Source organism: Pristiophorus japonicus, chromosome 21 (assembly GCF_044704955.1).
Source record: "Pristiophorus japonicus isolate sPriJap1 chromosome 21, sPriJap1.hap1, whole genome shotgun sequence".
NCBI lineage: Eukaryota > Metazoa > Chordata > Chondrichthyes > Pristiophoridae > Pristiophorus > Pristiophorus japonicus.
In genome coordinates, this window is record NC_091997.1 from 4,233,940 (window position 1) to 4,249,845 (window position 15,906).

Here is a 15,906-nt window from a genome sequence, read left to right on the forward strand (position 1 = left end):
TAGTTAAAAATCTGAAGTTTGGATAATTTGTTTACATTTAATGGTTTAAAATATGATTTGAATCTGTGTCTGAGATGTTTCATATTGTTTAGGGTTCTCTGCAATGTCAGTCTTTCAGGTTTTGACTCGAGGTTTGAACTTGATGTGTGTCCCAGAAAATAAATGAGGATAGCCGGGTAGTCAATACTGTTTTTGTTCAGTGGCAGAAGTGTTGTTTGCTTAGTCATTTACTCGATGTGTGAATTACAGTGTTATGAACAACTTTCAGATAGAACCTATGCTGGGTGTGCAAACCGTACACTTGCAGGTTTGGTGCATCCATTTCTTTGTTACAGTGGGGGTGTCTTTCCGTGTCTTACTGGAGTTGCTAATTGTAATGTTCTGTGCTAGTTCAGTATCCCAGCAGTTATGGGGGCGGGGTGGGGGGAGGAAGGGGACGGGTTCAATCTTTTGCCAGTCTTTCTGTTACTAGCAGGGGTCTACATTTTTGCGATGTGTATGTATTTGTGAAGGTTGGCAGGGGTGGAAGATGTAAATATGGTGTTGAATATCAACTACAAGTAATACTTCTGAGTCACAGGTGACAGGGCCCATCTACATAAATTTTAAAATAGAAATCATAATAGAATGGATACTAATAAAAGTCTGTTTCTTTCGCAGGAGAGTGAAGATGGCATAGGAGGTGATGGTAAGTACCATGGCTACACACAAGCCTTATTGGTTTCAGGCAAAAGCCATTATAATATATTAGGGCATCACTTTAGGTGCTGCTTGTCCTCCTTGTATCTAATTTGGATAGCAATTCCACTAATTAAAGGAGAGCTCAGGTTGCAGATAATTTACCATTTTATACAGATGAAAGGCAAGTCTTTGCCCTTCCTCTCCCAAAGACACTAACTAATGCTGGAGTATGCCACCTTCTGTGGGACCAATGAAAGTTGGCAGGTAATTTTACCATGGAGTGTATTACAGCACAAACCAATCTTGTCCTTGCATGACATTCACAGCACTTTACAGCAGGAATCATCATGTAGTAACCAGCAGTACCTTCCATTCCACCCCACCCCCCCCACACCCCCAAGCCTATCGATTCTGTAGCCCTCATCCTCCCCACCCCCCCAAAAACCCTGCATCTCAGATCCTAGTGACGCTGTGTTCTTCATTTACTCCTCCCCAAGGGAGGAGCCAGCGCAGCACAGACCAGGGATTGAATCGGGGCCATTAGTACCACACCACATAGTGCATTTACCCATTGAGCTACCAGAAAATCTCCAATTATTATGTTTTCTGGTGATTCAAAGTTGACGAGTAGGCTGTTAGTTTAAAAAAATTTTTGTCCGTGTCCATTTTATTAGTACTGTCATAATGTGTTGTAGTGCTTTTACTTTTGTTACAAATTTGCTAATTTTTGTTCTTTGATTTCAGCTGTTGTACTTTCAGACTATGAAAGTGCTGAAGAGAATGGTTCTCGGAAATCTGTAAGTCCAGCCATTGATCAGTGCAAAGCCTGGAACTGTGTAATGGGAGGAATAGCATTGTATCGTTCCTGTACTGGTAGTGGACAGGAGGTATTCTACGAATATTATCCTTGTGCTGCTGGTGGCAAGGCAGGATACTATTGCTGTGTCGAAGATGCAGTACTGTCCTGTATCCTACCTGTGCTGGTAATAGGAATGTTACCAGTCTCATTTGATGGCAAGTACTACCGGTTGCCAAATTTGCAGGTTTATTTTTGGTTTCCATTATTTGTGTGCGTTGGCGTGAGTGACAAAAGTTCGAGCAGTTCTGTGGTGCATTCGCTCCTTGTGGCCTACCACCAATTGGTTGCACTCTTATCTCCCTTCTCTCCTGGCTCTACTCTACAGCTCCTGCTTCTTGCCTGATCTCCTTTTTGTCTTTCTCTCCCTCGGTGAGAAATTGCCTCCTGGTTTCATTGAGCCTGTTTCCTTTCTCCTATTCCTGAGCAGCCTGTTTTGTGTGATGTCTCCCGAGTGGTCTCTGCTATTGTTTTGGCTTCTTCGCGTCTTTCTGATGAGCCTGTCTGTCTCATCTCCAAGTTCCTTTTGGCTTATTTCCACGCAGCATTTCAGCTGCACTTGCCTCTGATCTTTTTTTCAAGATCCAACTTGTTCTGCTCTTGATTCTTATTTCGTTTGGCAATCGGAAGTATGGTTGGCAGCTTGGGTTTGAGAGTTCTGTGTTTATAAATCAACAGTTTTTTGTTGCAATGTATTTTCAGATTTTATGTGATTGCATAGAGTAAATTTCTAGTGAAAATATAATTTTAAATCATTTGAATACCTACCAAGTCATGCAGCATACATTTTTAAATTAAGTATTTGGGAATAAGTGTACTCAAAAACAATGATGCCAATGTCAGAAATGGTGGTTCTAGATGTGTAACCTTTTGGGGTGTTGGGGAGTTAACCTTGGATAAGGTAGCAGGCAGATGCAATTTTTAACAGTGCAACATGTCTGATAGAAAATTTCACAGCAGATACATTTTGTACTTAGTCATCTCAAATATTGTCCTTTGTCCATATTCGATGAGCCATATCTGCAAATTTGGCTGGGCATGTATTTAGACACTGATGGGGGAGGAAATGTGCTGACTTACTATTGAGCAAGAGAACAATAAAAACAATGTACTGTATCTTAAATGAGGATTTTGTCAGTTGTATGTACAATGTGAATGTTTAGCTATATTGTCTGCTGGCTTCTAAACAGATATAAATCACTATTTAAAAAGTAAAGCTCTTGACTATTCAACAAGTTCTGGAATACTGTGAAATTCCTGTTGCTCCCAGCGTGTGCATTCCTGTATTGCTGTCTCCATAGTGACGTGTTTGTGGATTGATATTGTCATGCCACAGCTCATGAGTTAGGGAGACAAAATGTTAGCCGGAAGTCCTGCTGCCACAGTGACTAGTTGTAAAAAGTGTGTGTACGTGGGTGGCTGGGCTCACCTGCATCTCTCCACGCAGTCATTAATGCTCACTGTTGTGGTTCACACATGAACAGTGGCCACTGTGGGGGGCAGCGGCGGAGGGTGCCAGAGAGCTGCTGGCACCTATAGAAGCCAGTGAAAGTCACAGTACTGAGGAACAAGGGGAGTGGTGGTGGCAGCAGGGAACAAAGTACCGCAGCTTTTACTACTTTGCGGAGGGGAGGGGAGTCAGGAGAACATTTTAGTTGTAATGGTGTTGAACACAAATGAGCATTAATGTGATTAAATCATTGTGTCGTGCAAGCAAAACAGTTTTCTGACCGTTGTGTTTTGAAGGCAGTTACCTCTTTTAACATTTGTAGGACTTGTGCTCATCGTTCTTGCACTCAGTCACTTCTGATGCCAATGTCCTTTTATGCTTAGTGCATAAAGGACTACTTCAATACTGCAGAAAGTTAGCAGTATTTGCAATTTTATTTAGTGGGTTTCAATTTATTCTTTTGATTTTTATGGTATATATATGTAAGACCCAAATAATGCTAACCCTAATAAAAGTAACAGAGCCAGCTTTCCTGCAGTCGTGCTGATATTGTCCATTTTCACCACAGCATCTGTTTGGTGAGGGAATTCAAGAGCATGTGACCTATTTATCTAGCAGCGCTATTCTGTTTTTTCGGTGTTCTAAGGTAACACTGTTCCCTCCAGAGGCAGCACAGTCACCCCACTAGCAGTGCAGCTTTTGCTGTCAGAAGCCAGATTACAATCGTTTCTAATAGCTGCCAGTCTAAACAAGCCAGTGTGCCTGATGAGGCCAGCAGTATATTTAGTTTGTGAGCTAGCGAAAGCAGGTCTTCCCCGTCGGGGAAAGCACAGCAGCTAGAAACTAAGTTTCGAGTTATGACTCGGTTGAAGTGCAGATGGACAGTTGTGGTCCTAGTTCTGGTGCTGTGGAAAACAAATGGAGTGTTTCTACATAAGGAGTCTTGGGCAGCTCCTGGTTTTTTGAAGTGGTCCTACAATGTAAATACATCTGTTGGAAAGGGAGTAAGTAGCTCTGTTGTGGCAAGTGTGATTCCTGTCGACTGAAGATGGATCTGTATTGGTGTGGGTGTTTGAGGGAGGGGAGGGGGTTACTTCAGTAAAAAAATGTCCATTTGTCATGATCGTACAAGATGTTTGATTTGAATTGGTTGAGGTGTGTCCTTATTACCGATGGTTGACAAATCTTTGCCTGCAGGGGGAAGAAGTGGAAGATGGCGAATATAGCGATGAGGAAGTTCCAAAGGAGGAAATGAAAAAATCAGGCAATGAAGGGGAAGATGATGAATCATTGAAAGAAGGAAAACCTGAAGAGAAAGGAGAGATTACCGGAGAAAGACAAAGTGGGGATGGACAGGTATGTTTCTGCTTCTTACCGCTATCCATTGACTCCTGGTGGAAGTGTATGTGTGGAAGAGCACCAGGCTTGGCTATGATGCTCTTGCTTTAGAATAGCCAGCGTACACTTGCTGTCAGACTTCACATATGACAACCGGTCACTTGGGTAAGATATCTGTGGAACTATGTCGCCAGCAAGAAGTCAGTTGGTTCAGGAGTGAAGACAATTAATAACATTTTTAAAAAATACATTGGGGCCAATAACCGTCCATATTCAGAGTGACACAATTTGGCACGGTGACAAACTGGCTACGGCTATAAGCTTTTTAAAGACAATATCGATGGAAGCTGCTTATTTCCTGTTTTGCAGAATGTTGTTTTCATACCAAGTCATTTCATCTTTCCTCTTTTTTTTTCCTGCAGGAAAGTACAGAACCTATTGAAAATAAAATAGGTAAAAAGAACAGGCGGCAACTGGACGACGATGAGGATCGTAAAAATCCTGCCTACATCCCACGCAAAGGTCTCTTCTTTGAACATGATCTCCGAGGACACACTGAGCCAGAGGAAGTGAGGTTTGTACTGGATTGTCTTCCTGTTTTAAGTTTAAACCTGAGCTCTAAATGGACTGGAAAAATGAGAAATCTTAAATTGTTGTAACGTTCAGATAACCAGATCACTTTGGGGAAGGGGTCTATTCATGAGGAAAAGTGTGTTAGCCCCATAACTAAAATTGTAGGATGCTCAGACCTCTTTTTTTTGAAGAAGGCAGATATGTAAATCCAGCTATACGTCTTCCGATAAATACGTACCTAACTAAAGGATTAACAATTAGATTAAGCCACTTCCCATAAAACTCCTGATTACTGGATAACATACAACAACTTGCATTTATACCGTGACTTAATATCGAAAAATGTCCCAAGGCACTTCACAAAGGGGTAATTGGATCAAGAACGCCATCGAACCAAAGGAGATATTAGTTGTGCCTAAAAGCTTGGTCAAAGAGATGGGTTTTAAGGCGAGTGTTGCAAGGGAGGTGGTGAGGCATAGGGGATTAATGAAGGATTTCCAGAGCATGGGGCCTAGATGGCTGAAGGCACAGCTGCCAATCGTGGGCCTTGGGGAATGGGAATACATGAGGAATATGGAAAGTTCTGATTGGGGGTGGTGGGGAAGGAGAAATTTTAAATTGAGGTGTTCATGGACCCGGTCCAATATAGGTCAGCATGAACAGTGGTATTGGGTGAGCGGGACTTGTTATGGGATTGGATACAGGTAGCAAAGTTTTGGATGAGTTGGAGTTTATAGAGCCTGGAGTATGGGAAGCTGGCCATTAGGACATTCGTATCACTGGGTCGGAGGTGACCAAAGCATGAATGAGAGCTTCAGGAGCCGATGGGTGGAGGCAGATGATAGAGGTGGACATGAACGGTCTTTATATTGCACCTAGTCAATATCGAACAAAGCATGCATATTGTTTAGAGCAATTGATTTGTTGTCACTTAGATTTTTTTAAATGCAAAATTGGAGCAATTCAGTTAATCAAGTTATGCACAGTAAGTGCAGATATTTGTAGATGTAGTGCCAAATTGCTTACTGCGACAATGGCTCACTTTTAACAATCACAGGCCAGATGTAAAAAGGCAAACAAAACAAGCTAACATGAATATTTCCTGATTTACAAAAGTTTGTTTTTCCCCCTCTCTCCTCCCCGCCCCCACTCTGCCCTACTTCCAAAATGGGATGGGCTGTGTTTATTACAATTGCGCTCACTACATATTATTGATATTGGACTTTCCCATGTTCCTCATTGATCCTTCATTAAAGGCGCTGCATATCTCAAACCAAGGTCTGATGGCCAGCTGATAAGTTAGGGTCAGTTTCAGAGGGGTAATTATGGTAAACGCTGAAAGTTTTGGCGTATTCTAACTGAGGTCTGACTACGGTCTTGTGCAAGGACAAAATAGTATGCTTTGTTTTAGTCAATTGTCCTATAAATGGACCCCTAGCCATTGCTTCACAGCAAAGCTCATGAACCTTTAGCAATCTATGTACTAGAACGCCCAGATCGTGCTCTTTCTCCACTTGCTTTAATGCTTTTTCTTGAAGGGTGTATGTAGTTTTGGATTTTGCCGTACCCACATGCATAACACTGCACTTAAAGTTAAACATTATTTGCCAGCCACAAGCCCAGTGCATCAAGATCTGGCTGAAGCAGTTGGGCATCATGTACAGTCCTTATTTGCAAACTTACAGATTGTTCTTCCAACACCTACATCTAGATCATTAATAAACATAGCAAAGAGCAATGGTTCCAACACTGATCCCTGCAGGACACCACTGGTGACCGGTCTACAACCAGATCCAAATCCATCTATAATAACTTCCTACCTATGACCTTCCAGCCAGTTCTCCCATCAAGCTCAATATATTACCACTAATACTGGAGGCTGTAGAGAAGCCTCTGAGGTACCTTGTCAAAAATATTTGGAAGTCTTAAGTAAACAATATTAATGGGTTTCCCTCATCCACCATCTTGGTGACTTCTTCAGAAAATACAATCACATTTGTAAGACGTGATCTTTTTTTTGGAGCCATGTAGGGTGTACCCAATAGGAACAGGAGTACGCCATTTAGCCTCTTGAGCCTGTTCTGCCATTCAGTGAGATCGTGGTTGATCTGTGACCTAACTTTGGCCCATATCCCGTGTGTTTGTGTGTGTGTGTGTCCTGTGCGTGCGTGCGTTACAATTGTCTTGGATCCTCTTGCCATTGGACCAAGACTGTGCTCTGTCAAGTCTGTACGGTAGCTGGTGTACAATGGCCGCCCCACATTAAAAGAAGTCACCCACAGACATCTTCCGCCCTTTAAAATGAAGTTCGGGACCTGGCCAGCATTGGTCTCATCAGTCACCTGAGAACTCATTTTAGTGTGGAAGCAAGTCATTCTCGACTCTGGGGGACTGCTAAGAAGAAGATATTCTAGTGAAGACCCTAATTTACTGCAGTGGGTTGAATACATGGGGCTTTTTAAACAAACTGCCTCCACTTATGTCCATTAGTTAAAAGTTTTGCTGTCAATTTTTGTATTAGTGGTCCAGTGGGTTTTCCACACATTGAGTTTTGTTAGCTGCTGTTGTGAGCCTGCAAGCCCTGCCATGAATGCACAATTTAAGATTGAAGCATGCAGTGTGTTCCTCCACAGGTGCAGACCAAGAGTTCCAAAAAATCTGTGGGTTGTTTCCTATATGTATTCATTATGGTCTGTTCATGTTTGAGTCAGCGTGAATCTTTCTCTTCCCGTTTACAGGCCCAAAGTCCGCCAGCGGAAGCTCTGGAAAGATGAAGGTCGATGGGTGCACGACAAGTTCCAAGAAGATGAACAAGCACCTAAATCTCGAGATGAACTTATTTCCCTGTACGGTTATGACATTCGATCAGACAGAAATCCTGACGAAATAAGGCCGCGAAGGATAAGGAAGCCAAGGTTTGAAGAATTTCAGGAGTCATTGAGGTTTTCGTGCATTCATGGAAATAAATGTGTATAAAATGTGCAGCTATACTCCCTCAGTTACATATATTTCCTTTTCTTAAAATGCATCAATTATAATTAATTATTTATAAATATACTTTCTCCTCCCTATCACTGCCCCTCTCTTCTCCACTCAACTGCCATTCCTTTACTCCCTCCCCCTTAGCGCTCATCTCTCCTTTTTTGCCCTCCATATCTTCCCCCTCCCCCCATGGTAGCATTGAGGGAATGGTCTAGGCTTCTGTAACACTGGGTAGGAGTTCTCTGGTTTGGTGCACTGAGAGGAACTCCTACGGCTGGAAAAATGTGTGGGAGGGTATGGGGTCGGTCAGTAATGAGATAAGGTGCCTTGGCTGTGGCAGCACTGGAGAGAACCACTCGGTAAATCCCAGAGTCTGGCAACACTGGGAGGTGGATTCCAGGCCATATGGGAGTCGGTGATTGGGAGATGGGCAGGCTGCTGATTTCTGAGGCAGCTGAGAAACCACATCTACCCCAGAGACAGGAACAGGCGAAAGACAGCAGGAGCGCATGGTGCAAGCACAAATGACCGAGATGAATGTTCCGTTTATAAGAATTTGAGGATAAAAATTACTTAGAAAAACATACCTGCAGACCGCAAAAGCCTCCCTTGGGTGTCCAGAGTTCCATCTTTGTTGGAGATGGATCTAGGAGTTCTCGTAGGTAAATGGCTAACTGCGCCACCTACCTTGGAGACCAAGTATGGAGGACTGAATCAGAAGCAACCAAGAGGCAAATGCTAGTGTGACAGGAAGCAAGTGTGACCCTTGCATGCAGTGTGCACATATCCAAGACTTTTGTATTATAGACGTAATATAAAAACTTCTTTGTTTTCTGTCAGTTTATCCAGTTACCAATTCGAGTTGGAAGAACAAGCCTGCCCTCACAGTTGGCTGAAATTGGTAGTAACATATATATCTTAACTTGCTGTAATTCTGCTTTTTTTAAATGGTATGAAAGGTTTAGGAGCCCTCAAAATCGAGAGCCTGATTGGATGGATGAGCCACCTCCCAGGCCTTACCTGCGGAAAACTGCCAGTAATATACCTTCGACAAGAACTTTCAACCGAAGAATGTCGGGTCCAGAACGGAGATCTCCACCAAAGAGCTACTCCAAAAATGCTGCTTATAACGAAGACCGCGAGAATATGAAACCAGTTGAAGTAAACAGTTCAAGAAGTTATCACTCTTCAGGCGAGTTATCCGGCAGTGAAAATAAAATGGACGTGAAGAATCTTGAACAGGGTCATATGAGGGAGAGTGTGATTGTGACAGACAATTTACCGTCAGTGAGGAACAACAGTGTGGCAAGAGAGGATGCCCCCATACAAAATCAGTCTCTCCCTTCCGAGACTGTGCCGCAGGTACAGGAGAAAATGATAGAAAAAAAATCCTATTCTCGTATTCGGAGGACCAGGAACAAGGTCACCGAGGTAGGAAAGCCACTGGCGGTGGAGGACACTCCTGTACCAGGTTTGGAGGCTCCAGCTCAGCAGCTTCCTGTTCAACCTGTCCCATCTCCGGTGCCAAAGGCAGGCCCCTGGGAGACCCCATCTGTGGAGCCCGCTCTGACTGGGCTAGAGCGTGAGATGACCCAAATTAATTTATCGGGGAAAAACTGGACGTCGAGTGGTCAACCACAGTATGTACAACCCAGAGAACTCCGAGGTAAGTTCTTTTTCTATTTTCTGCTTGAGCATTTTGAAATGACTTGCACTAGCATCACAACTTGGGGCGGGGGTAAAGTGCCGGGTTTAATATTTTTTAAACAGTGCAATGTTGAGTAGGAATGATTTTTGTTGATGAAAAATGTGGGAATGTTGTAATGGACATGTCTTGGCTCTTTTCTCTCGGTCCCACCTCTTTACTCCTCTGGTACTTACTCCTCTTGAGCACTTCACCCTTTACTGGCCCTCTTAGCCCCCCACCCCATTCTTCATAGACCTTATCATCTGCCTTTAAAAACACACTCCTTGTGGTCTGCCACAACGCATTACTGCTGTCCATCTTTGAAGCCTTCAACCACAGCAGGTCTGTCTCAGCCTCCCATTTCTGCTGCTCCCCCCACCCCCCCCCCCCCCCCCCCCCAACCCAATCTCTCCCCACTTCTGCACACTCAGGTTGTGGGCCGCAGACTTCAATTGATTGCAGCAGATGGTTAATGGCTGTCCACTGCCAAATCTGGTTGTACCAGTGTAAACAGCGTTGTCTCCCTCTCCAGGCCAATTCCTCTTGCTACTCCAGGCTAATCCCAAACTATTCTCTCGACAACAAACTGCGACGTTCGACCCCTTTCCTCTGCTCTCTCCATCATCATCATGTGAGGAGCTTATGGATTTTTCATCTCACTGGTTGAGATCATCCTCATGTATCTTGGCTTACTGAGGTATTCCTAGGAAATGTATTTTTTTTAACATTGAGAGCTCAATCAGCCATTGCAAGTTGATTAGAATCAAGTTCATTTAAAAAAGAAACGTGTTTTTTTTTTGTAGTTTTACTTTGAGTTTTAATAGTTTATTTGGATGGTGATGGGAGTTTTCTATCCCCAATATTGTTAGTGTCAGATACTTTGTGCATGCTTCACTCGATTAGCCATATAACATGTATTGCACTATTCATTCCATGTTGCTTGTTACGGGTTCGCCGTCTAAAATCCGGAGTTCCAGAATCCAGAATATTCCGGAATCCGGACACCGGGCCGATCCGTGGTGGGGTCATCTGGAAACCGGAAAATGTTCCGATATCTGGAAACCCCCCCCCCCCCCCGGCCTCGGCGAACTGACCTCATCCCGCCCCGACTTCGCGCAGCCCAACCTCGGCCCGGCCCCCATTCCCTCCCACCCACCCACCTACCTTGGCTGCCCGACCCCAACTACCTCTGGCCAGACAAGGAACTCCTCCACGGTGGCGGGCCCCGCCTGATCAGTCCTCTTCGGTGGGGGCCCACGCGAACACTCGCAACAACTCATCGACGAGCACCCCCCCCCCCCCCACTTTCTGGCGTTCCGAAATCTGGAAATACCTGAACCTGGGTATTTCGTGACGCCAGAAAGACGTTCCAAAATCCGGAACAGCCTCGGTCCTGAGGGTCGTTGCACCTGTATTGTGTTCTTCACTCTAGCGCAGTTGAGCGACAGGGTTTGCTTTTTAGAAACTGTCTGTCTTTGCTTGACAGTTTTGTATGAAAAGCTCTTTATAGGGGTAATGTTCCAAACAATTTTTTCAGAAAAGAAAAACGTGCATTTATATAGCACCTTTCACAACCTCGGCATACTTTTTGAAGTGTAATGTGGCACCCAATTTGTGCACAGCAGGGTCCCACACTTAACAATGTGATAATGAATCATAGAATCGTTACAGCACAGTAGGAGGCCATTCGGCCCGTCGAGCCTGTCCCGGCTTTCTGCGGGAGGAATTCAGCTAGTCCCAATCCCCTGTCCTTTCCCCATAGCCCTGCAATTCTACAGGTTCTTATCTAATTCCATTTTGAAAGTCACAATTGAATCTGCCTCTACCACCCTTTCAGGCAGTGCATTCCAGATTCTAACCACTCGCTGCGTAAAAAGATTTGTTCCTCCTGTCACCTTTGGATCTTCTGCCAATCACCTTCAATCTGTGTCCTCTGGTTCTCGACCCTTCCACCAATGGGAACAGTTTCTCTATCTACTCTATCTGGACCCAGCATGATTTTGAACACCTCTATTAAATCTCCTCTCAATCTTCTCTGCTCTAAGGAGAACAACCCCAGCTTCTCCAATCTATCCACTTAACTGAAGTCCCTCATCCCTGGAACCGTTCTTGTAAATCTTTTCTGCACCCTCTCGAAGGCCTTCACATCCTTCCTAAAGTGTGGTGCCCAGAATTGGACACAATACTCCAGTTGTGGCCGAACCAGTGTTTTATAAAGGTGGTTCACAACTTCCTTGCATTTGTACTCTATGCCTCTATTTCTAAAGTCCAAGATCCCGTATGCTTTTTTTAACTGCTTGCTCAACCTGCCCTGCCACTTTGTGCACATATACCCCCAGGTCTCTCTCTTCATGCACCCCGTTTAGAATTGTACCCTTTAGTTTATATTGCCTCTCCTCGTTCTTCCTACCAAAAGGTATCACTTTACACTTTTCTGCATTAAACTTCATGTGCCTCGTGTCTGCCCATTCCACCAGTCTGTCTATGTGCTCTTGAACTCTATTCCTATCCTCCTCACTCTTCACTATACAGGTGTGACCTCCCAAATCCAGAGTTCCAAACTCTGGAATGTTCCGAAATCTGGACATCGCGCAGATCGGTGGAGGGGGTCATCCGAAATCTGTAAAAATATTCCAAAATTCGGACATTTCTTTTCACAACAATAAATAATCCCTCCCCTCTCTTCCCCCCCCCCCCCAAATTTTTTTTTCGCAAAACATTCACAAGCCACGTAACTATCGAATCGCTGCAAAATAATTCAAAAATAAAAACTTAACTTTGCTTTTTTGCAAAATTAAAGCACATGGTATTGGGGGTAATGTACAGAAATGGAAAGAGAACTGGTTGGCAGACAGGAAGCAGAGCTTCATTTCCCCCCTCCTAATTAGACCCTTTGTCCTCCTCTGCTGAATTCTAAATTTCTCCCAGTCCTCAGGTTTGCTGCATTTTCTTGCTAATTTATATGCCTCTTCCTTGGATTTAACACTATCCCTAATTTCCCTTGTTAGCCACGGTTGAGCTACCTTCCCCTTGTTATTTTTACTCCAGACAGGGATGTACAATTGTTGAAGTTCATCCATGTGATCTGTAAATGTCTGTCATTGCCGATCCACTGTCAACCCTTTAAATATCATTTGCCAGTCTATCCTAGCCAATTCACGCCTCATACCATCGAAGTTACCTTTCCTTAAGTTCAGGACCCTAGTTTCTGAATTAACACCGTCACTCTCCATCTTAATAAAGAATTCTACCATATTAACAGTAACCAACACAATATTGATCAATAGTGGTAGTATACACTGTTCCGTGTTGAGAAATAGAGCCATATTAATGGAGGCAGAGGTTATGGGGAGAGCAAAATGACTCAATGTTTAGTGATTGTAGACCAAGTTTGCTTTTGCTAAAGAATAAAGGTAAAAGCCATCTCCATTAGCCTGATGCCTATCTTGGTTAGCGTGGTACAGCATCACATCAGCATATTTAAGGAAGAGCACTTAAATGACCAGATTTTAAATAAAAATATAAATCGGTCCTTTTAATTCCTACATGATCTGATTTATCAGATATGAACTGGAGCAACATTTATGATATGCTTTAATAGTGATATTTATTACTATGTTGGAAAGATGCTTACTATAACAAGCCAAAAGGGGTGCAGTGCAGGAAGTGGTTCTAAACCATGCTATATCGGCAGGGGAGAACGTGTAACTTGAACACAATCATGCCAGTGTAACAAAATTCACAGCTGAAAGTGCTTTTGCTTTTACTGGAAAACAAGTCCAGGGAGAGAGACTGCAGTGGGAATGCTAATTGTGTGATAATTAAGAAGTGCTCCATAGAAATAAAAAGTCAACCAACTGACAAAAAAAAAATGAAAAACAAATGGTCTGAGTTCTGTTTTTAAAAGGAATGCTGCTGATGCTCCTTTCTTTAAATGCTATTTGTTAAAGTAAAGTCATGCTACTGAAAATAACTGATGCATAATTGTTAGATGCAGTATAACAGGTAGGGATTGACTGCTGTGTTCCTTTCAGGAATTCCCAATTCACTACACATTGGTGCTGCTCCTGCTCAGTATAGCCGAGTTGAAGAAATGGTAAGCTGAATAGCATTTGTCTTCAGTTAGTGTAATTTTTAGACTATTAGTAATACAATTGTGCCATGAAGGTTGAATGACTAGCTATAAAATCATTGTGACTGTTAAATACCCTAGGAACACACTTTTTGTAGACTCTTTGTCTAAGCTTTTTTATGATCTTGTTAGCAGAAATGAGTTGGGCAATATTTAAAGAATTCTTGTAGATATTAAAAGGAGTGGTGTCATTGACAACTCTAAATCTTCGGGCAGTCCAAAAGATTGTGTGTGTATTTTCATTATATGGTATGCATGTAAAAGTGAAGAAGATAGCTTGTGTACTTCTATATATTACAGTGTCAATTTGGTTGGCATTAAGCGGAGAGAAAATCTGAGAGCAAATCACGGTGGACATCAGTTTTTGCACCTCACGACGGCTCCCTTCGGTGTATCTCTGCACCAGCCCCCCTTTCTGCCTCTCTCTCTGGCTCTCCTTTTTCTGTTTCTCTTTGTCTCTCCTCTATCTGTACCTCGTTCTCTCTTTACTACTCCCTCTCTCCCTCTCTTCCCCCTCCCTCTCAATATAAATAATGTAGGGTTTCTGAGGTGGGGAAGTGACAAAACAGATTGTCACAGGTGGAGAAAGTAAGGGATGGCGCAATGATTTGTTGTTCCACGGAGTAGATGAGTGCAGTTTTCACACCTCTATTGAGTTGATTTCACGTGAGGAGAATGTAGCTTAAATAGCATCAAATGGTTGAATGTGTTGCAGGATAACCAAGGAAGACGAGCAAAGCGTTACTCATCTCAACGGCAGCGGCCAGTACCTGAAGCAGTACCTCCTCCTCCTCCACCTCCTCCTCCTCCTCCTCCTCCAGCACCTACACCAACCCTCGGACCCGCCCCGGCTCCAGCCCCTGCACCTATGCACATCGGCCTCATGGAAGGACACTATTATGATCCACGTAAAGGGATTTGTTTTTCATTTTGCTGTATGACATGGTCTTCAAAGAGCAACCCAATTTAAAATGAGCTTAACTGTTGAGATCATAAAATACCAACTGAGATTATTCAAGTAAGATTTTTGTGAAGTTCATAATTTGACTCTCCAGAACATGGAACAATCAAAAACCTGCTTTTAAATGGATTTATCACCAAACTAAATATTACTGAAATATGTAAGGTTTTAAAATGAGTCCTATAATATTTTCTATTGGATTGAAAATAGCTTTTTTTAATTATAAGATTGCTATGTGACTTTCACAGCTATAGTTCATAAGTGAGAATTACTTTGAAGTTTCTACACACACGCAAGCTCACCCTATTGTATATTATGGACGCACACTTAAAGTCGGAGAGGGGACGCAACAATTTGAAGAGTAAATTGTTTTCCTTGGGAAATATAATCTTATACTTATGAATAACTTGAGGATAATTATTTTTTCACAAACATTTTATTTAAGCAGTTGTGACGCAATAAACATGAAAAGCAGATTTTGAAGGATTGAAATGTTATGCTCATGCAATACTCCTGAAAAATGAACCTTACAGCAATTTATTGTGAATGATATAAGTACCCTTAAGCAGTTATAAATGCTCTACTCCTGAGGCTGTGACCTGTCAGCATAATCTAAACTGTGCTTTCTGTTTGCAGTACAATTTCAAGGACCAATATATACCCACAATGAAAGCCCAGCTCCTCTGCCACCGCAAGGCATGATCGTCCAGCCAGATATGCACCTTCCTCATCCAGGTATATTACTCTTGAAACAAGAATGGAAGATTGACTATCATTCAGATATAGTCATAGGGGGGAAGAGAGAGAGAGAGAGAAGAGTCTTAATCGAAAACCCATGAAGATAGACGATCTGGTTTGGATTCATGTTTGACTACTTCAAGAGTCACCATCGACTGAATTTTTTCTTGATTAAACACTTTTTACCTTTTAGAATTTGTTGATTATATTGTTAGATGAAACTGGCTTGAGCGAGATATTGAGCCTGATTGTGTGAGGGAACTGAATTAGATACTATGCATAGCCATTAACAGTGTTTCAGAGATCTTATTTTAACTTATTATTTTAACTGTTGAGGTCAGTGTCACCTACCTCAAATTATGGTGGCCTAACCATTCTTTTGTTTTTTTTATTCACCTCCACATCAATACATAATGCAAAATGTACCTGTAAAGGTATTAGCGCTGGAGAATGGAATAGTTTCTCATTTCAGGCATGGTTTCAGCATAAAATCACTGTTCTGAGGTCA

At 42.7% G+C, this 15,906-nt stretch overlaps 1 protein-coding gene across 5 annotated transcripts in view; it reads left to right on the forward strand.

Annotated features, from left to right (window-relative positions):
• Nucleotides 1–15,906, forward strand: part of casc3 (casc3 exon junction complex subunit) — a 30,783-nt gene that overhangs the window by 6,254 nt on the left and 8,623 nt on the right. For 4 of the 5 annotated variants that reach the window (XR_011588214.1, XM_070864291.1, XM_070864288.1 and 1 more), the window contains exons 2-10: nt 661–688; nt 1,426–1,478; nt 4,185–4,343; nt 4,748–4,899; nt 7,637–7,813; nt 8,840–9,546; nt 13,602–13,663; nt 14,415–14,607; nt 15,297–15,395. Coding sequence is in view for 4 of the 5 variants with exons in the window: in XM_070864291.1 (XP_070720392.1) it covers nt 661–688; nt 1,426–1,478; nt 4,185–4,343; nt 4,748–4,899; nt 7,637–7,813; nt 8,840–9,546; nt 13,602–13,663; nt 14,415–14,607; nt 15,297–15,395 (1,630 nt within the window). In the remaining variant the exon portion in view is untranslated. The remainder of the gene's footprint in view (nt 1–660; nt 689–1,425; nt 1,479–4,184; nt 4,344–4,747; nt 4,900–7,636; nt 7,814–8,839; nt 9,547–13,601; nt 13,664–14,414; nt 14,608–15,296; nt 15,396–15,906) is intronic. The other variant, XM_070864290.1, reaches the window with a different exon arrangement.